This window comes from Carcharodon carcharias, chromosome 21 (assembly GCF_017639515.1).
Source record: "Carcharodon carcharias isolate sCarCar2 chromosome 21, sCarCar2.pri, whole genome shotgun sequence".
Classification (NCBI taxonomy): Eukaryota; Metazoa; Chordata; class Chondrichthyes; order Lamniformes; family Lamnidae; genus Carcharodon; species Carcharodon carcharias.
The window spans coordinates 31450042-31472346 of record NC_054487.1 but is presented as its reverse complement, the minus strand read 5'-3'; the positions used below and the strand labels follow the sequence as shown (position 1 = coordinate 31472346).

The following is a 22305-nucleotide window of genomic DNA, read 5'->3' as shown; positions in this document are numbered from 1 at the left end:
TGTTTTCTACACTGAATGGCCAACCTCTTGTGTGCAGTGTTGGCACTGACCAACCCTGCCGCCACCTCCCAAGCTGGAATGGTGAGACTGATGGGACTCCTGTGGGCAGAGTTGGTTAGGGAACTTCGATAGGCCTCCACGCCATCCAAAAGGCATCCCAGGGATGTATCACTGAATCAGGGGCTACACTCTTCTTGGCTTTCAGGGCTGTGTCTTCACTGGAGCAGTCCTGGACTGTAAGCATTGAGAAGTTTGCATGTGGCTGCATAAATATGGCGCCCGGTGTGAGGAAGCGACAAGGTGGTATTGCGGCCAATCAGAGGCCTGCCACCAGTGATCTGGTGTGTTTCCCGTGACTGCATAATTTATGAGGTGAGATGTGGACGATGCGACGCGAAAACTTGCCATTGTGGCCGGGGGGATGCTACACAGAAGACACGGACCTGAAAGGCAAGAAGACTGCAACTTCCTCCCACCAACCCCCCCCACCTCTCCCCCAACACCCCGAGTCAGTGACGCGTATTTGGGACTCCTTTTGGAGGCCTGCCGTGATGTCATCTGGCCCTGCTCTGGCCACAGCAGAGGCAGCAACATCACCAATTCAGCTTGGGAGCAGTGGCAGCAGTGGTCAGTGCCAATGCCCTGCAAAAGAGGACAGCCACCCAGTGTCGAAAGAGGATGACTGATCTCCTTCCCGCCAGGGTACATCACTGTTTCTCATTACTCCCAACTCACACACTCATAAACCTATTACACATCCACAGGGTTCTCCTCACTGCCAGCTTAAGGGACATCACCATTCATTCTCTCATACACACCTTTATCTGCCCTGCAGAATGTGTCCTCATCGCGTCCGTGGCACCACTCACCACCCACACAGGTCAGGCATTCTTCTCACCTGGCCTGGCAAGCATCCTGCTTACACACTCTGCACCTGTATTCATTTTTTTTATTCATGTAGTCATTGCTGGCTACTTCAGCATTTATTGCCCATCCCTAATTTCTCTCAGGAAGGTGGTGGTGAGCTGCCTTCTTGAACCACTGTCCATGTGTTGTAGGTACACCCACAGCGCTGTTAGAAAGGGAGTTCCAGGATTTTGACCCAGCGATAGTGAAGGAACAGCAATATATTTCCAAAGTAGGATGGTGAGTGGCTTGGAGAGGAACTTCCAGTTGGTGGTGTTCCCATTTCCCATGTGCCTTGCTACCTTTGTGGTCCTATATTGGAGTGGTCATGGGTTTGGAAGGTGCTATCTAAGGAGGCTTGGTGAATTCCTGTAGTGCATCTTGTAAATGGTACATCCTGCTGCCACTATTCGTTGATGGTAAATGTTTGTGGTCGGGGTGCCAATCAAGCGAGCTGCTTTGTCCTGGATGGTGTCAAGCTTCTTGAGCATTGGAGCTGCACTCATCCAGGCAAATAGAGAGTATTCCATCACACTCCTGACTTGGTGCCTTGCAGATGGTGGACAGGTTTTGGGCATTAGAAGGTAGGTTACTCACCACAGGATTCCTATCCTCTGACCTGTTCTTGTAGCCACAGGATTTATATGGCTAGTCCAGTTTCAGTTTATGATCAAAGGTAACTTCCTGGAAGTTGATAGTGGGGGATTCAGTGATGGTAATACCTTTGAATGTGAAGAGACAATGATTAGATTCTCTCTTGTTGATGATGGCCATTGCCTGGCACTTGTGTGAGGTGAATGTCACTTGCCACTTGTCAGGGACTGCAGCGGTTCAAGACGGCAGCTCACCACCACTTTCTCAAGGGCAATTGGGGATGGACAGTAAATGCAGGCTTAGCCAGCAATGCCCTCATATCGTTAATGAATTTTTAAAAAAGCCCAAACCTGGATGTTGTCGAGGATTTGCTACATTTGGACACGAATGGCCTTCAGTATCTGAGGAGTCACGAATGGTGCTGAACATCGTGCAGTCATCATCGAACATCCCCACTCCTGACCTTCTGATGGAAGGAAGGGCATTGATGAAGCAGCTGAAGATAGTTGGGCCGGGGACACTAAAGGTACTTCTGATGACCTGGCAGTGAGATAATTGACTTCCAACAACCACGACCATCTTCCTTTGTGCTAGGTATGACTCCAGCCAGAGGAGAGTTTTCCCCCTGATGCCCATTGGCTCCAGTTTTGTTAGGGCTGTCACACTCCATCAAATGCTGCCTTGATGTCAAGGGCAGTCACTCTCACCTCACCTCTGGAGTTCTGCTCTTTTGTTCTTGTTTGAACCAAGGCTATAATGCCAGGAGCTGAGTGGCCTTGGTGGAACCCAAACTGAGCGTCAGCGAGCAGTTTATTGTTAAGCACGTGCTGCTTGATAGCACTGTTGATCAATTTACTGATGATCGAGAGAAGACTGACGGGGTGGTAATTGGCTGGGTTGGATTGTCCTGCTTTTTGTGTACAGGACATACCTGGCAATTTTCCACATTTCTGGGTCAGTGCCAGTGTTATAGCTGTAGTGGAACAGCTTGGCTAGGGGCGCGGCAAGTTTTGGAGCACAAGTGCTCTGTACTATCGCTATAATATTGTCAGGTCCCATAGCCTTTGCAGTGTCCGGTCCCTTCGGCCATTTCTTGATATCACATGGAGTGAATCTAATTGGCTGAAAACTGGCATCTGTGATTCTGGGGAACTCGGGAGAAGGCTGAGATGGATAATCCACTCAACACTTCTGTCTGAACATTGTTGCAAATACCTCAGCCTTATCTTTTGCACTGGTGTGCTGGGCTCCCACATCATTGAGGATGGGGATATTTGTAGTGCCTCCTCCTCCAGTGAGTTGTTTAATTGTCCACCACCATCCACAACTGGATTTGGCAGGACTGCAGAGCTTAGATCTGATCCGTTGGTTGTGGAGTCACTTAGCTCTATCGCCTTCTATTTATGCTGTTTGGCATGCAATTAGTCCCGTCGTGTACCTTCACCAGGTTGACACCTCACTTTTAGTTATGTTTCATGCTGCTCCTGCAGGAGTGCCCTCCTGCACTCTTCATTGAACCAGGGTTGATCCCCTGGTTTGGTGGTAATGGTAGAATGGGGAATGTGCCAGGCTGTGAGGTTACAGATTGTGGTTAAGTTCAATTCTGCTGCTGCTGATGGCCCACAGCGCCTCATGGTTTGCCCAGTCTTGAGTTGCTAGATCTGTTTGAAATCTATCACATTTAGTACAGTGGTAGTGCCACAGAACACAATGGCGGGTTTCCTCAGTGCAAAGACGGGACTCCATCTCCACAAGGACTCCTACCGATACTGTTATGGAGAGATGTATCTATTACAGGCAGATCAGTGAAGATGAGGTCAAGTATTTTTTTCCTCTTGCTGGGTGTGGGCATGGTGAGTCATCATGTGTACTAAACACTCAGCATCCATATGGTGGCCTGGACTCCACCAAGAGTTAAGGGGCCTTGAGAGACAGCCACAGGCAATGACGTGACCAAGAGTGGTCCTTGGAAGACAATTGCTGACCCATTCGTTTCTCTTTTTGATACTGCAGTGACGAGACAATCAGGAACATGGAGTCTGGTGATCTCGCTGTCTGTCTGATCGCTTATAGCAGGAGAGAGGGAGAAGAATGTGATGGAGGTGCCTGGTTTGCCAAAGGGAAGAGCGGAACCCTGATGACCAAGGGGTGGCACAGCATCCTCTGCATGCAGAGGGTGAACTCCATAGAGCTGTTGTTCATAGGCACATCGCTAGACCCAGAATCTACAGACAGCGCATGTGCGACGTGCAGATGAGCAAGAACCAGTGTCGCCCTTGTCTGCGCATGTCAAGGGAACTGGTCACGCATATATGCCACCTTTTGCGGGATTCGGGACCACGAGGACTCGGTGGGCATCCATTGCCGTTAGCAGTTAAAATTACTGCCGTCATCAATTTCTATGGCAGTCGCTCCTTCCAAGGCTCCATTGCAAGGGACTAGGACCTTTGTCAGTGTTCGATGGCCACCTTTCCCAACAGGATCCTCAGGCTTGCGCAGTCCATGCAGCCCCATAGCGCACGTTTGAGTTTGAATTTTGCGCGTGGCGGGGTTAGCAGTAGAGGAGCAATCATTGGCACTGTGAGGAATTAGTGCTGCTTGAGTGGGCACATTTGCTTGACTAAGCTGACTCCAAGAATGTCAACTGAGCCCAAGCTAAAAGCTCTCAGCTGCGGTAAAATGCCAATCTTTGACATGTTTGGCCATTAGCTGGGCTGTTTTCTCCCTCCCCCACCCGCATGTGTTTGTGCTCAAACTTCTGTCAGTGCTGCCATGACACACACACACACACACACTCCCCCTCTGATGGGCCCCACTCTCACTGCAGCCCCCCTCTTTTGCTGCGGGCTCTGGAACTTCCCTTGAAAATTTACCTTTTCATTGATTGCTGCTTGTTAGCCTATCAGCAGATAATGCAGGGAGAAACCAGCCTATGATAGGATGAGCAGCTCCACAGCATTTTCAAATCTTACGTTCTTTTATGTCCAAAAAATATTTGGCGGGCCGGGTAGATCAGGATAAGCCTGATCGACACATTTGGGCAGTAAGCTATCAGAGAGGATCACTTGCCCATTGTCAAACCTATTGGATTTTCATTCCACTGGAATTAATGGAATAACAACTGGGAATTTTCTGGAATGGATTAGCATTCCGCTCCACCAGATTACTGGCCAGCTGGTGAATACAACAATTTGCCCAAGATGACACTGTTAGCGTTTACCTACATATTACAGTACTAGTGATCGGTCATTAGACTCTTCTGGAAGCCAATGGTCTTATATAAAACAGATTCTTATGAAGATTGATGTTTTACCATCTTGAAGGCATTTTCTCCCTACATTGCAGATCAGAGTTTGAGAATCAGAAAACAAGGCTGACGATCCAGCTGGAATATTCATATAGCCAAATTGAAGAAGATATCAAAAAAATCCAGAAGTGGAAGGAAGCTATTGAAAAAGATGAACAAGAAATAGCCAAGTTAAAGAAGGTAATGAGCAGTTAACTTTGTTTAGAAGTTACATGAAAGTACATTAATGAACTTTCTAACTTCTTAGAAGTGATGAGTTCAGTGACTGCATTAATGTTTGAGTTTTATTAATATTGCAGAAACATTGAATTTATCAGTTAAAAAAAATTCTCAAAATATCTTTTGTTGATCAGCTGAAGTTTTGATTGTATTCCAGTTACTGACCCACAGTTTTACTTCATACTCAGTTTTACATCAGTTTTATGTCCTACTTCTGCTCCTACATCTTATGGTTAAGGGGAAAGGCAGGAAAGCGGAGTTGAGGATTTTCAGACCAGCCATGATCTCATTGACTGGCGAGCAGACTCGATGGGCCGAATGGCCTACTTCTCTTACGTCTTATGGTCCTCTTCTTCAGTTTACTTACACACAAATCTCTGGACAGATTTCTTTCTTAAGCTACAAGACAAGTTAGGCATTAAATTTAGTTGGATAACCTACTTACTTGATTTGCAAAGTACAGATGCACTGCTACTGGATGATGTGTTGAATCTGCTGTCACTCTGAGTTTACGGACCCATCCCAATCCCTTTCTCCAGCCAGATTATCACGTTTCACGGGTAAAAATTGGTATATGTTATGCCCCTGTTTTGAACATACAAGGAGCGCAACTGAGCAGTGGACTGTTGGCACCCAACCTGCACAGGCATTAGACACCCTGCTAAATTTTTAGGGACTATTTTTAGAGAAGACTGTATAAGGTGAGGAATTAGGGTCTTTAAATATGTGAATGAAGGGCTTAACTAACGTTCATTGAAAGACCCCTATTCAAAACTTTCTGCTGCCCTGATGGCCACTGGCTGAAGGATAAGTATTTTTTTTAAACTTTTAACATAAATATCACTCTGTGGAGCTAGGTGAAGCAGGAATGCTTCCTTGATTCCATAGTACTGGCAATCCAACCCATTACTTGGAACTCAGCTGTGAGTTGCTGCTGCTGGTGGTCGGAAATTGATCTTTCTCATGGAGTAAGCTGCCAGTAGACAGGTGCCAGGATCTCACCCCAAATATATAGATGAGGCCGAATTTTGGAACAGCTTTTGGCCTCACCATTCAAGTACCTACTGTTTGCACAGCGCGTAATCTTAATTTCGGCATCATCATGTTCCCATTTTTGACTTTCAATTCAAAACACCTTACCTTTATTTGTAATGAATTTAATTTGCCAGAATTGCCCATTTGTGCTTTCTGTTTAGGTAAATCTTTTAGTAATTCCTGGAAGCCAGAAGAGGTTAAAGGGCAAAGTCAGAGTAAGTGAGGTAGGGGGAATGTTAGAGCCTGTGGAGGAAGGTAGAGCATAGAGATTGTGGTGAGAGAGAAGATATAAATCAAAGCCAAGGAAAATTGTAGACCAAGGTGTGAAGGGGGTAGCAATTAGATCAAGATTAGAGACTGGGAGAGAGAGGCAAGTTGGCACAACGTTAGAGGCCTATGAGGGTGAGGCTGAGGTAGCCTAGGAGAGGGGCAAGGTAGAGAATAGTAAGTGACAGAGGAAAGTTAGAGGCCTTGGAGGGGAAATCAAAATCTTTGGAGGATGCCAGAGCAGGCTTGAAGCATAGAGACATTTGCTATATTGCTGAACCAATAACACCAGAATGGTAAGGGAAAGGGAGCAGGAGCTGGAGATGGAGGGTGGTGAAGGGAATAGGGAAGGAGAGCAAGAAAGAGTGGACGGCAAGGGAGGGAGGGTGGCAGACAGGGAAATCTGAGAGATATAAATGATTTATGAATTTAAAAATGAGAAGCTTGATTCAAATTCATGGAGCACACAGTAAAACCGGATGGATAGAGTCAGCGTGGCCCCTAGGCTGTTTTAACTTGTGGGCCTCATGAATATTTGAAAGGCAGGCTTCTGAACCCCTCACTTTATAACTGTACTTTATATCTTCATTGAAAGAATGGTGGAAAAGATTGTGACAACACAGATGAACCCCATTTTTTGATGTCTTCCCGGAGGCCCAAGTGGAGGAAGGGACGTGGTCTTTCCCAGCACCTTACTGTAAGGCAGGTCTGGACAGAGGTGGCCAATAGGATCAATGGCAACATTCTCTTGAGGAAAGTGGATTCGTGACCTCAGAAGAGTTGCAAGGATGGGTCAACTATTACTTCCACTGCATCGTTTCCTTCGACATACAGTCTCAACGACACACTTAAATAATTCTTTTTCGTTCCAAACATATTCAGTGCATACTTTTCTACCTTCACATCGCACGCTATCACCAGTCTCTTCTCACATCCTACCACTTGATACCTCCACCACTCCTTACTCACTTCATGTCACACACACTTTCTCTTACATTCATTACTTCCCCACCCTTATTCCATCTTGTTTCTTCTATATCTCTTTCCACATCCACTCTCATCATGGGCCCCACGCATTTCCACCTAGCTTTTTTACATACACTCACTGACTCTGTCCCTCTTTTCTGCAGAACAATAACACCCTTAATGCTGGAGAGAGGACCAAGACGGGTGGAAAAATCCTCAGCATCATCGCTGTCACACATATCAAGCAAGAAGTCCTAGATATCTGATTTGGGTGGATAGAGCCATGAGCATTAGGGAAGGAGCGTGTCTGATGGTAGTTCAAATAGGGTGTTGGCATATTACTTGTATCTCCTCTTTCAAATCAGCACAGATGAGGCAAGCTTAGCAACTTCAGCCTGCATTCTCAAGACGGCCACATGATCATCTTCTCTCTCCTACCTTAACTCATTGTCTTTCACTTTACTCTAGGGTTTTCTCAATACCAAGAGACTCTAGTAAAAGAACAGACCTCTGGGGTGGACAGCCTGAGAAAGCACAGTCAAGCACTCGACCCCTTCCCAGGCAGAGCCCAAAGATTGTCACTCCTTTTAGGCTTAATAGTGAAATAAAAGGTGCAATACCAGTGAGCAGCAATAGCTACTGGTGGCGGTGTCAGTCCAGGCAGGGCCTTCTATCACTCTGCTGTTGATGACAGAAATGAGTATATTAAGGTCCCAGCCGTAAGAAGGAAACCTCAGACAAACAGCTGTGTGGGTTGTTGGAAGGTGTGCCAAAGAGGTTCAGTGCTATCGATTAGTGTGTGGAGGAGTCCATATTCACTGTCTTGTGTGGCATCAATGCTCTGCAGTTTACCTTGGATAGTTTGGGCACCTCCAGGGTCACTATATCTGAGTTCTCACAACGGGAATTCATGCGAGCACACTTTTCAGAGTTGGTGCAAGCTGAAACAGTTGCGATGCAAAGACAAGGCACCACAAGAATTAGGAGCATGCCATTTGGCCCTAGAGACTGGTCCACCATTGAATAATATTATGGCTGATCTGAATGTGGCCTTAACTACACTTCTTGTCTGCCCCCATAACCCTTGACTGCCTTGTCGATCAAAAATCTAACTCAGTCTTGAATATATTTAAGACTCAGCCTCCACTGCTCTGGGGAAGACAATTCCACAGACTAATGACCCTCCAAGAGAAAAAAATCTCAATCTTAAATGGGAGATTCCTAATTTTTAAATGGTATTCCCAAGTTCAGGACTCCCCCACAAGGTAAAACATCCTCTCAGCATCCACCCTATCAAGTCCCTTCAGGATCTTATATGTATCAATGAGATCACCTCTCATTTTTTTAAGCTCCTATGGGTATTAGGTCCAACTTGCTCAGCCTTTCTTCATAAGATAACCACTTCATCCCAGGAATCAGTTAATTGAACCTTCTCTGAACTGCTAATACAATTTAATATTTTTTTTAAGTAAGGAGACCAAAACTGTACTCGGTATTCCAAATATGGTCTCACTAAGATCTTGTACAGCTGTAGCAACACTTCCCTACTTTTATACTAGATTCCCCTTGCAATAAACACCAACATTCCATTTGCCTTCCTAATCACTTGCTGTACTACAACGGAGAGACCAGTGAATTGAATGATTTTGGACTTTGAAGATATTGAGATCGAGAGGGCACAGATTTAAAATAATTCGCAAAAGAAGCAAAAGTGATATGAGGTAAAGCTTTTTCACACAGTGAGTGGTTAGGGTTTGGAATGCACTGCCTGAGAATGTAGTGGAGGCAGGTTCAATTGAAATATTCAAAAGGGAATTAGACTGTTATCTGAAAAGGAAGGATGTGTAGGGTTATAGGGAGAATGGCATTAGATGAATTGCTCATTCGGAGAGCCCATACAGACACGATGGACTGAATGCCCTCCTGTGCTGTAACAGTTTTCTGATCCTGTGAAATTGGTCATCTTTGAAGGAGGCCCAAAATCTGCAAAACAGCCAAAAATATATCTTGAATGAAAATCACTCGAGAGAAAATTAGAATGCTTCGTAATATTTTTACGTTTAGGACATAAATTTAAAATGTTCAAACCCAAAAAAGATAAGCACTTTAAATCAACAGTGCATCATGGTTAGAGCTGAAAAAGGAAGAAATGCTTACAAAAAGAAGGTTGACTTCATTTTTTTGGTCGTGCCTTCCATGACTTCAGGATGCACCAAATCACTTTACTGCTAATAAAGTACTTGTGAAGTGTAGTCACTGGTGCAATATAGGAAATGCTGTAGCCACCCGTACGCAGCAAAGTCCCACAAATGGCAGTGTGATAATGATCAGGTAATTTATTTCACTGATTTTAGTTAAGGGATAAATATTGGTCAGCAGGCATCAGGTAAAACTCTCCTGTACTTCCCTGTGCAACTGGGGCACCTCTGTGTTCTGCCTGCTCCTCCTCCTCCTCCAAACCCTGCTCCTCTTCCTCCAATGAGCTAACAGGGACTCACCCTCTTTAATGTCCGATCCTCTCTCAGGGGCCATATTATGGAGAGCACAGCGAACCAGCACAATATATGAGAGCCTTTCAGAACTGTGCTTAAGAGTTGCCACCAGGTTGGCCCAAACACTGGAACCATATCTTCAGAAGGTGGTTTTTGTGATCAAATTACTTTGGTTGTAGCGCCCCTGTGACTCTATCTCGGCATGTCGTAAAGGGGTGAATAGTCATCTCCTGAAATGAAGAGCTGTGAAACCCTGGACTGCTGAAGGATGAAGGAGTCATGACAGCTGCCAGGAAAGAGCGCACACATGCAGGATGTTCTTGTGGTTGCAGACCAGCTGCACATTGAGGGAATGGAAGTCTTTCCTGTTGATGAATCTCACTGGCCGGTCATTGGATGCCTTGGTGTCCACATTGTTGCAGTTGTTAACACCCTGTACCTGGGAAAGTCCAGCAGTGAAGGAAAAACCCACTTTGTGCCTGCAAGGCCCTATCTGTCTGGTAATGAACTTAACGTGCACCTGTCGAAAAAAGAACATAAGTGACCCGCGAGATGGAATGGCGTGCAGTATTTGTGAGATGCCACTGAGTTCCACAACTGATCCTTGGAAGTAGCCTTGGAAGAAGTTCAAGGTCACGGTGAATTTGTCAGCTAATGACAGAGCGTGGCGAACAGTGCTAAGAGGTAAGGTCTTGCGCAATAAAGGCACAAATCTCTGTGACCGTCTGCTTGGAGAGTTGCAATCTTCAGCAACATTGGTTCTCCAATATCTCAAGGTAGCTCCATCTTTGTAGACCCCATGCTGAAACATACTGCCTCAGTTGCCTTCCTACCCCTCGTCCCTTTCCTCTGCCCTCCTCGGGCCTGGGCTCTGCCTCTCCTACAAAGAATGTTGCCCCTTATCGTGACTAGACCCAAAATCTAAGAGCTGTGTTCCTATTACAAGCTGTTGCTTTATTTGTATTCTGCTGGACTCCCAGTAATGTATTGAAGCCTTACCCCCCCACTTATGTCCTTGTGATATCAGAAGGATAATATCTTTTGCACTTGCCCTTTGTCTTTTTCTTCTGTTTTTATTTGGGTGGGAGATGGCAGATAGCATGTTTGTAGAAATAAAGAGCCACCAACAGCTACCAGCTGTTAGCATGTTTGTAGAAATAAAGAGCCACCAACAGCTACCAGCTGTTGGAATTCTGGTTGAGGGGTAGTGTAGCCCTTCCATTACTTACCCAATCACTCATGCTTCCCTGCCTCATGCCATCAATTTCCCTATCCGTTCATAAGCCCATTGCACCATTCTCATTCCCAACTCTAACCCTACCTCCTCCCCTTTGAACTACCTTCTCAACTCTTTTCTCCCCTTTGTTCTGCTGTCACTCACCTTACTCATAACCTTCCTCTGGATTTTCCAAGGGTATGGTGAGAGGCCAGAGACCCCTTCATCCTCACCTAGGTTCCCTTCTTGCCTTCCATGTTTCCCTCATAGATGTTTCCTTTCAAAATTCACCGTTAAAAATGTTAAAACTGCATTGAGAAAAGAAACTCTCCACTTGCCTTTTTGTCTGTTTGTCTCTCTCTCTCTCCCCCTTTCTGACCCATAAGCATTAGAAATCAGAATCTCTCTCGGGTTTAAGAGACACACATTGACCCATTTCTAATTGTTAATAAAGCACAAGGAAAATAACTAGTTGGCCAAAAAATTAACTGGTATTTGTTTCAAAAGTTTAAGTACCATTAAATGAAGTCATGCACATTACCCCTCTGTCTCTCTAGAACACTTATTTTTCTTTGCTACAAACAAGGCTAAAATTTTGTCTGAATCACAATGCTTCAAAGCAGTGTTACATAGATTATGTCAATTCCTCGGGAGTAGACAGTGCTGCCTAACACTACCTGTGCAACCCATGCGGTTTTTCTCATGTCATTCAAGAAACCCGTGTGGGATCACACAGGTAGCACTATGTGCTGCTGCTGCCCCCGAGGAATTGACGTAGTCATTGTGGCACTGCTTTGAAGTGGTGCTCCATGAGTGAGTTTTTAGCCAAGACAGATGCTGTTTTAAAAAACTTTACTCCATACAGTTTATTAGAATATGTTCCCCTACTTTTTGAAATTATTTACAGAAAAACTACTAAGCAAAACATGCTAGAAGTTAAAAGGGAGTTCTGTGAGTATAAAAACAGAATTACCTGGAAAAACTCAGCAGTTCTGGCAGCATCGGTGGAGAAGAGAAGAGTTGACGTTTCAAGTCCTCATGACCCTTCAACAGAACTGAGTGAATATTAGGAAAGGGATGAAATATAAGCTGGTTTAAGGTTGGGGTTGGGGGGAGAGAAGTTGGGGGGGTGTGGTTGTAGGGACAAGCAAGCAGTGATAGGAGCAGATAATCAAAAGATGCCACAGACAAAAGAACAAAGAGGTGTTGAAGGAGGTGATATTATCTAAACAAATGTGCTAATTAAGAATGGATGGCAGGGCACTCAAGGTACAGGTCTAGTGGGGGTGGGGTGGAAAGACTAGCAGGGCATACAAGATTTAAAAATAATGGAAATAGATGGGAAAAGAAAAATCTGTATAAGTTATTGGAAAAAACAAAAGGAAGGGGGAAGAAACGGAAAGGAGGTGGGGATGGAGGAGGGAGTTCAAGATCTAAAGTTGTTGAATTCAGTATTCAGTTTGGAAGGCTGTAAAGTGCCTAGTCGGAAGATGAGGTGCTGTTCCTCTAGTTTGCGTTGGGCTTCATTGGAACAATGCAGCAAGCCGAGGACAGACATGTGGGCAAGAGAGCAGGGTGGAGTGTTAAAATGGCAAGCGACAGGGAGGTTTGGGTCTTTCTTGCGGACAGACCGCAGGTGTTCTGCAAAGCGGTTGCCCAGTTTATGTTTAGTCTCTCCAATGTAGAGGAGACTGCATTGGGAGCAACGAATGCAGTAGACTAAGTTGGGGGAAATGCAAGTGAAATGCTGCTTCACTTGAAAGGAGTGTTTGGGCCCTTGGACAGTGAGGAGAGAGGAAGTGAAGGGGCAGGTGTTGCATCTTTTGCGTGGGCATAGGGAGGTGCCATAGGTGGGGTTGAGGCGTAGGGGTGATGGAGGAGTGGACCAGGGTGTCCCGGAGGGAACGAGCCCTGCGGAATGCTGCCGGGGTTGGGGGGGGCAGGGGGGTGAAGGGAAGATGTGTTTGATGGTGGCATTATGCTGGAGTTGGCAGAAATGGCAGAGGATGATCCTTTGAATGCGGAGGCTGGTGGGGTGATAAGTGAGGACAGTATCACCACCTTCAACACCTCTTTGTTCTTTTGTCTGTGACATCTTTTGATTAGCTGCTCCTATCACTACTTGCTTGTCCCTACAACCACACCATTCCCCTCCCTCCCCCACCTTAAACCAGCTTATATTTCACCCCTCTCCTAATATTCACTCAGTTCTGTTGAAGGGTCATGAGGACTCGAAACGTCAACTCTTCTTCTCTGCCGATTATGCCAGACCTGCTGAGTTTTTCCAGGTAACTCTGTTTTTGTTTTGGATTTCCAGCATTCGCAGCTTTTTGTTTTTATCTTTTAGTTCTGTCAGTATAGTTGGTTAAATGTTATGTTCCCTGAAAAATTGAATGAACTCCAAATTCTGGACTCTGCAGTTCAAATTCAGATTGTATTGAATCTGTCAATACTGTGTACAAAAATATCAAGTAAAAGGCTTTTGGGAACTGCTAGAACTATCTATTTTACAACTGTACTAAGTGGTGAGCATCTGGTGAGCTTCAGCTCTTCCGCAGCTTTGAGTTCCATAGATGTTGTTTTCTTTTTCTTGGGAACCTTGCACCAAGGCTGGACAGGGGAGGCAGCCAAAGGCTGGAAGCCAGGAGCATGGTGGAGCAAATGCTGAACAGGGGAAATGGGGAGAGGCGGTGTGAGTGTCCAGGGAAGGAGGTTGTGTGTTAGTGTCTGGGAAAGAGGGATGAGCGTCCGAGGTGGGGGGGGAGGGGTGGGCACGTATGAGTGTTAGCGGAAGGGTCGTGTTGAGTGTCCTGGGAAAGGGGGGTGTGAGCATCCGGGAAATGGGCGGGGCGGGGCGTGAGTGTCTGGGGAAGGGTGCGTGTGAGTGTCTGGGGTAGGGTGTGTAAGTATCTGGGAAAGAGAGGTGAGCGTCCAGGAGGGTGGGCATGTGTAAGTGTTAAGGGAAGAGTAAGGGTAAGCGTCTGGGGAAGTTGGGGGGGGGGGGGGGGGGGGGGGGGGTGAGTGTCCCGGAGAGGAGGGGGGGTGGGGGTGAGTGAGTGGGGAAGGGTGTGCGTGAGTGTCTGGGAAGGTGGGGGGGGTGGGGGGGTGTCCGGGGAAGGTGGAGGTGAGTGTATGGGGTGGGGTGGGGCAGTGAATGTCCAGGGAAGGGGGTGGGTGGTATGAGCGTCTTAGAGGGTGGGATTCTTGGGGCAGAACTCAGGGTACTGATGATTGGAGGGAACAGTCACAGGGGGAAGTGGGTTGAGATATGGTGAAGGTCCAGAGTGAGAGTCTGGTAGGTGAAGGTCTCATCGGGAGTGGTTCAAGACAGGTGGTTTGGGGCCAGGGTCAGGGTGGGCATGGGGACGGTAATGGGTGTTGACTCTGAGGGGAGGAAAGCCATGTAGAGGTTGATCGTGATAGGGTCCAGAGTAATGAGGGGAGATTCAAGCGTGACAGAGGGAGAGGAATATTGGGTGCTCTGTGGTGATGGGGGGAAGTTGGTGGGTGGCAGGAAGGGTAGAAGGTGGTGGAGCGAGTTTGAAAGGTGAACCACATCATTCTTTCCAAATTGACCTTGACCATGCAGTTAATCAATCAGTGAGATCCCCTTGAGCTGGGAGGAGGGTCTTTTTGGATCGGTGGAGTTCAGGTCAGCACATGTGGCCAATTAAAGGGACACCCTAATAATTATGAGGTGACTGGACTTCAAAGATGCTCATTTGTGTTCTCTTTTCTATGGTTAAGCCCACATTGCAGCAGGTTTATTCCCAACTTGTGGGTTTCATAACATCAAGATTCCAGCAGGGCTGAAGGGAGGGAGGAATGTGGAATGCCTTCAAGGGGCATGGCTGGTGGACAGCAGCCAACTCACAACTCCAAATCTCCACCCTCGTGGGTGAATGGTCATGGCTGACAAGGAACCATTCAGTTAGTCTTTCTATGCTCTTTCCTATAGACCAGGGGACAGCAACCTTCCAGAAATGGTGTGCTAAGTCTTCATTTATTCATTCTAATTTATGGTTTCACGTGTCAGTAATACATTTTAACGTTTAGCAGGTCTCTGTATATAATTAAATATAATTACATATTGTTATATGTAAAGTGATTAAGGTTTTTAAAATGCTTAAGATCATCCTTTGAAAACTAAATTAAAATGCAGATCTTACCTGTTTAGTGTGATCCCTGCCCTTGCCTTCCTTGCTGAGTTTTCCAATGTCCCATTTATTTGGATACAATGGGCGAAGTAGTCCCAGATTTGCACTAGGCCGCAATGGTGGGTTTTCACGCTGTATCGTCTCAAGACCACCACATTACTTATGCATTCCTGGGAAACATGTCATTCCCTTTTGGGTGGGCTCTCATTTTCCTGCCATGCCATCACCCCGCCATGCCATCACCTTGCTGCTTCATCATGCCAGGTGCTATATTTAAAGTCCAGTCATGTGCACGCATCTCAGTGCTTCCAGCCCATGGCTACTGCAGGGAAGATGTCCATGAAAGGCAAAAGGACTGCTGCCCCCAGGTTTAATGACGTTTCACTGGAATGCCATTTGGATGCCATGGAGGCTCCGCTGCTCTGGTCGCAGGACGGGCACTGGCATCACCAACCTGGCATGGCACGTGGTAGCAGCAGTGGTCAGTGTCAATGCTGCACAGAAGAGGTTGGCCATCCAATGCAGATAGACGATAAATTATCTCATCCGTGCAGCTAGGACATGGCAACCTTCTCAGCACTCTATACTCACACACTCAAGCTGATCACATATTCTCTGGTACCTCACTCACTACCAACTCAAGAGACATCACCACCCATTCTCACACGCACACCCTCACATGTCCATCTGGCCTCATCTCCTCTGGAGACTGCATTCTCAGTCCTCACCATCTTGAGGCTACTTGCACAGATCAACATGTGACCCCACACACATCCTGGGATACCCCCCTTCCCCAGTACAGCTCTCCTCCAGCTCTTCACTTGCCTGAGGCCACTTCTCCCCCTTCCTCAAGCAAGACCTTGCCCTGCAGCCATTGAAAAGTCACCCGCATATGGCTGATCTTGTAGGTAGAGACCTACCCATGAGCCCCACTAAAAGTAATTGTCTATGAAGACTGGCACTGATGACTGCGAGTGCTGACTGAAGCAAGGTAGGCAAACAAACCTTGAAGTTCCGAGTGAAGTGCAAGCCACCAGGTGGACATTACTTATGTGCTGTTAGAAAGCATAGACAGCATGGTTCTTTTAAATAAATCCAAATTCGACTGTCCAGGAAGGCTGAAATGAACAGACCTCTAACCTTGTTTTCTTGGGAGTTGACATTTTGTCAAACGAACCCCCAATTTTACAGTGAAAAAAATCGCAACATGTCAAATGCAGTGCGCTGTTCTGTATTATGTGATACTGATGTAAGCAGCAAATCAGGGCTTAAAAATATCCCAGTAATGAATAAAACAGTGCATTAATGTAACTTATCTTCTTGGGATAAGGAAATGACAAAATATTAGATTTAGAACTTTTCGTGCCCTTAATTGGACTAGCAGTGTGAGTGTCACTCAAAATTATCTTGCATGCCACAGTGGCATGTGTGCCATAGGTTGCTAACCCCTGCTATAGATTTTCAAAAGTGCTTGAGGCAAGCAGAAAGTGCCCATTTCCTTGCACATGGCTCTCATCATCCTACTCAAAGAACAACGCCTCCATTCCTATTCATGTATGAATGGGAGGAACACCCATCTCTGATCCTCCAGGATGTCCTTTATCTGGAAGGGGTGGGGTGAGGGTGCCATGTCTTGGAGGCCAGGTGAAGGGCTTAGCATTTGCCTGCTGGCTTTGAGTTGGAGGGAACCTGTGAAGGACGTGCTCACTTAATGTATCACTTTCAATTTGTTCCCACACCCACTGAGGCGTCAGTGATGCAGGCTACAAGCAACCCTGTAATGGCTCTCATCCAGATGAGGAGAAAGAGGGATCGCTGCCGATGGCACAGGGTCAGGCGGAGCAAGGGTCTGCGCAGCAAGAGGCAGCAGGGCCTCTATAAATTCATGAGGCTGGTGAACATAGAACACTGCAACGGTAAGCATTGGCCCAACAATGGGTGTATCGCCAGTGGTGCTCTTATCTAGAGATGAGTGAAGGCAATGCCAGAGGCGTCCCCTTATGTCCCGGGGTGTGGTTGCTCACATGTGCCAATATCTCCAGTGCAAGCTATGGCCACAGCAGTCAGTAGAAGTAGCGTGGAGCTACTGGCCTGCAATGAGTGCATGTGTGTACAGGTGCCATTTCAATATGGCAGCAGGACTTTCCACCCTATGAGGTAATGTCAGGGCAGACTGATTCTTGCTCACCCTGCCATGAGATTTGCCAAGCTCCTTGCAGGTGCATAATTAATGAGCTGAAAAGCAGAAGATTGTGCATGTTCATCAGCCCGCTGCCCAATGGAAATCACGCTGACTTTTCCGCCTGTCACTGGATTGCGTGTCCAGAGTGGAAAATTCTGCCCATAAACTCCTCAAACTACTTATACTCTTCCTTTATTCCTTAGAATCAATCTTCTTTAAAGTAGTTTCTCTAAATATTGCTTGCATATTGGTTTATTCCAAATCATTAAGATCTTAAATATTAGTTGTTAATTACACACAAGTAGTCAAGTCAAGTACTACATTTATGTCAAGCAGACAAAGAGGATGGGGCAATAATTGGCCCAAGGGAGTGGAAATGGCAAGGGAAGGAAGGGCATGGAGAAAGGGGTGAGTGAGGCACAAGGATGACTGAAGAGAGCAGGGAAAGGGGATGGTGAAACAACTTCTTGGGGCTGGGTAAGTAGAAAATGTATGTTTGGGAATGGCAGGAGCAAGAGGAAGAGGTAGACTATCATGTGGGTAGAAAAGTACCTAAGCATTATGCAACAGTGACAAATTGTACCAGTTATAAGTGGGAGGAACTGTCATGTGGTAGTTGGAAAAGTTCTTGGTCATAAACTTTCACTCCATAACACTGGTAGTTCTGGTGCTATGTCTGCCAATTTAGTAGCAAAATATTGCTGCTGCCTTCTGGCCAGTCGTTTGAATGCGATCTTGGTGATGGCCACAGGTTAGGTGCATGTGCGATAAGTATGCACAGTAGGCAGATCATGACCTCAGTTAGTTTCCTCTCTTAAACATGCACAGCTGAACGTGCATTCATAGCACAGAGGATTCTCTCTCTCCCACCGCCCCCCCCCCCCCCCCCCCCCCCCCCATGCTGTTTAAAGTGATCATCAACAGTCTGCAGTTTAGTTGCTGAATACTTCCTACTACCTTAGTTTGAGATTGTGGAAGTGAAGGATATTGGTTGGAGAAAACATTGACAGTTGACAGAGTCTCCAGTGCTGGACATGGGCAGAATTGCAAGGGCTCTGGGCAAACCACTCCCAGCAACGTGGCCTTGAAAGTGACTGTGGCCCTTAATTTCTTCACGACAAGCTACTTCCAGGCAGGAACATAGTTAACATTTCCCAGTTTGCCATCTCTTGTTGCATCAGGGAGGTAACAGAAGTTCAGTATGCAAGAGAGAGGATTCCATTATCTTCAGGAGGGGCGTGCCCATGGCTTTGGATATTTGGCTTCCCGATGGTGCCAGGTGCCATCGACAGCACATTTGGCTTTGCAAGAGGGTGATTGCTTGGTGACTAGGGTTATCAGATCTACACCTAGCTGATAACTCCACCCTACAACCTAACTATATCTGGCCAGCATTCATATAAGGAGGGGCATGCTATCACGAGGAACGTTGTTGAGCAGACTATAGGGGTGTTGAGGCAACAGTTGCGTTTCCTCGATTTAGTGGGTGAATTCACTGGAGTGGGTGTCCTAACTTCTGATGATCTGTTGCAATCTCCACAACCTGGCCATTATATAGGCACAGCCCTTGTCACCACAGGTTCAGTTAGCACCTCCTAAGGAAGTAGAAGGGAGGAGGCAACCAGCATATCAATATTCCAGGCAGGCTGTCCTTGAGTGTATTGTTTGACTCTAGTTCGCCATTGTTCAATAGCTCCACATCTCTCCTCCACTTCTTTCTGGACCAGTATAGTATCCTCTTGGCCGCTATCCTGAATTAAAATCCACCGCAAAACAACCATTCCACACCAACTATATCCAAAACATCCAGAACTCCATATAATATTCAACTAATCACAATTTGCATTCTCTTAGTGCCTGCCTTGTACGTACCCTTGTCAATTGGTTACAGCATGGCTGGTGGAAGGCTACCTACATTCAGTGGGGGAAGCTAAAGATGGCCTTTAAGGTGGCCCTTGATCTGCTCTGAGCCTAAAAATCCCAGCTTCAACATGGGTGGCTACCTGACAGGCAGCAAGTGGAGTGGCAAAAGTGGGAGCACAAATTCCGACATTCTGAGAGAAAACAGCAGATTTGTGCATCACAACACCACTGCCAGTCCCCCAGGGAAGCTTCCGAGCTATCCGAGTAACCGGTTGGATTGCTGGACTGCTGTGAGACCTTGAAAACCCCTTTGAGCATTGATATCTTCAGATATGATGGCAACAGCCTGAGCCTACGTAGCAGCAATTAAGCTTGAAAGGCAATAGCAGAGATTTCATGATGACCTCATCCTGAGCTTCTACTGTAGCCCTTAGAAATTGGATGACTTCTGATTTTACTGCATTGAAGCTGAGATATTGACCATCAGATGCTGCATGTTGGTTAGGTATGCAAGTATTCTTGTGGAGTTGGCCATGACTTCCAGGCTGGAAAAGATGGATTCCTGGATCTGCACAAAGCCCTATGCTAAGTTAAACAAATCCCGTCATGCTACTTGACAGTGCTTTTTGGCATTCAGGCTGGCCTGCCAATGCACCAAACATTCCTGTGTGCATGCCTATCAGTTTTTTTTTTCTGTACATCACCACATCACCTGAGTTCTCTGTAGCAGAACTCATGTGCAGCCTCACCCTCCAGGGAACTAATATCCACACTGCCCTTTCCCATGGGCCTGACGGCAGCCCCATCATGCTCAATGGTGACTCACCACATACAAATCCTGCCTCTACACTGTGCTATAAAGTTTGCACAGTGTGAATATCTGAGCTGGTGGCTGCAATTGTCAGAACAAGCAATGACGTTTCTTATTCCTCAGTAATTTGTTCACTGAAGCCTTCAGCCTCCCTCCTCACTACCTGGCCAGGTGGCCATTCTTGGATATCTGAAAGCATAAAGCCACAAGGTTGGAGTGGGGAAAGGAGGAGAAAGCAAGAGGGGCAAGGTTACACTATCAGCAGACAGTAAATGATGATAAGTTGCAGAATGTGGTTGAAGCGGGATTTGAGAATGAGCATTAGGCAGGAACATAGCGTCATTCTAGCCTCAACAACAAGTGCTGCACTGGTGAACCAGCAACATCTGCTCTATGCAGCCATGCCGGCTCCCTGCCAATTAGCTGCTGCTGCCTATTGTGGGTCACTTTTTCTTGAAAAAGAGGGAAGTGTGTGTGGGTGCAGTGCATTTGGCAGATATGCAGGGATGAGAATTTTCTGCTGTTTTTTCTGCTGTGAATTCTGACTTTTAGATCATGGATTTCCATCCTTTTAATTTTTTTCCTGCCCTCTACCTGGCCAACGGGAACCCCTCTCTCTTTAATCTGCTGCTAATCTGATTCACTTTCAGTGATTGGGAGATGCAAAGGTCATGCTCCCCTGTAGCTGTTGCTCCCAGGTGTAGCTTTTAGAGCATCTTCCTGAGCTGGACCATATTCCTGCTGCCCCCCTCTGTTATGAGAGTTGCTGCTGCTGGCAGTTGCATCTTTGCACCCAATCTGAGGCGCCGTTACTAATGCAGTGACTCAGACTCGACCCAAACGTAGCCAGCGCTTGGCTTCGGGCTCTGGCTCTGGCCCTCAAAATGAGGGAGATTCTGCCTCAGCAGCAGTGGCCGCTTTGCACCAACTTTGGTTTGGCTACTTGGAACCCCATGCTTTCCAAGCACTCAGGGCCTGAGCTCCTATCCCGGCTTCGCCAGGAGTGCAGATCCAAGCGGCACTGGCTGAGGAGCGGCAGCTGCCCACTGACTGCACTGAGAAGGTGGAACAGTGGCTGGAGGATGTGCGGTTCAGGGAGAGGGCGCTGGAGATGTAGCAGGGTCAAAGTGTGAGGGCTGGGATCCAATGGGGTGGCTGCAGGGAACGGGGATAGGGGCTGGGATCTGGAGTTCGGGCCCTGACAGCTGCTAATGTCCCACAAAAATCAATGGTTTATAAAAGTTTAGGCTTTGAGTAATTTATACAATATATCCCTTTTATCCATCATCATTATCACTGATTTTCCAATCCAGCTCCCCCCGTCTTGGCATAGTGGAGAAGGTGGAGGGGACGAATGATGGGAGGTGGGTGGGGAGAGAGGGAAGAATTGAAGGGGGTAGGTGGACGAGTGGAGGGCTTAGTGGGGAGGGAGGTTGTGAGTGGGATGGAAGTGCGTGAGTGAGGATGGGATGCAAGGGCGTGAGTGGGGATGGGATGGGAAGGTTTGAGTGAGCAAGTGAGGAATGAGTGGAGACGGAAGGTAGGCCTTGACTGAGGTGGAGGCGGATTGGGAAGAGTGATGTACGTATGGTGGGGGAGAGGAACTGATTACAGTGTGTGTGGGAGAGAGGAGGGGCTTCACTGAGCCTTCTGTCACCATAGAATTTGAAGAGTTTTGCTGAAACCTCCATGAGTATTTAGAACAATAACATTTTTACAAAGGACTTTAAAAGCACATTTTCATATTTATATGATGTATTATATATTAATCTATAATATGCAATCCTTAATTATAGCATACTAAATGTTACTATGCTACTTTATTGCTGTTTTTTATCGCAGTTGGAGTCACGATAATTTTCAAGTTTTTTTTTTATATATATATATATATTTGTTTTTGGGGTGTGGACATTGCTGGCAAGGCCAGACTTTGTTGAGCATTCCTAATTGCTTTTGTGCAGGCGGTGGTGAGTTAAAATTGGGTCACCTTGGAAAGTAAATTGTGAAGCGGTGCCATTGTCCTTTGCTTGGCTTTGCATGTACATTATCCAGTAAGGACATGTTCTGTTGTTGGTATGGACTTCATCCTGTATTACATGCACTAACCGCATTGAATGCTGAAATGTTGAGGTCACTTTGGTGATTTTCTACTAATGCATTGGTCCATAGTCTTAACAGTGATAGGGGTAACCAAAGGGAAAACTAATAGTCATACCCACTTGAAGTCTAATAACTCCACCCATTTGAAGTTGCTCAGGGCAGAATTTTGCCATTGATGGGCGGGCGGGCA

General features: G+C 46.5%; 1 protein-coding gene across 3 annotated transcripts in view; it reads left to right on the top strand.

Annotated features, from left to right (window-relative positions):
- The window catches only part of LOC121293122 (structural maintenance of chromosomes protein 1B-like), a 185253-nt gene that overhangs the window by 74265 nt on the left and 88683 nt on the right, over nt 1–22305 (top strand). For all 3 annotated transcript variants that reach the window (XM_041215814.1, XM_041215815.1, XM_041215816.1), the window contains exon 16: nt 4846–4987. In XM_041215814.1, the coding sequence (XP_041071748.1) occupies nt 4846–4987 (142 nt within the window). The remainder of the gene's footprint in view (nt 1–4845; nt 4988–22305) is intronic.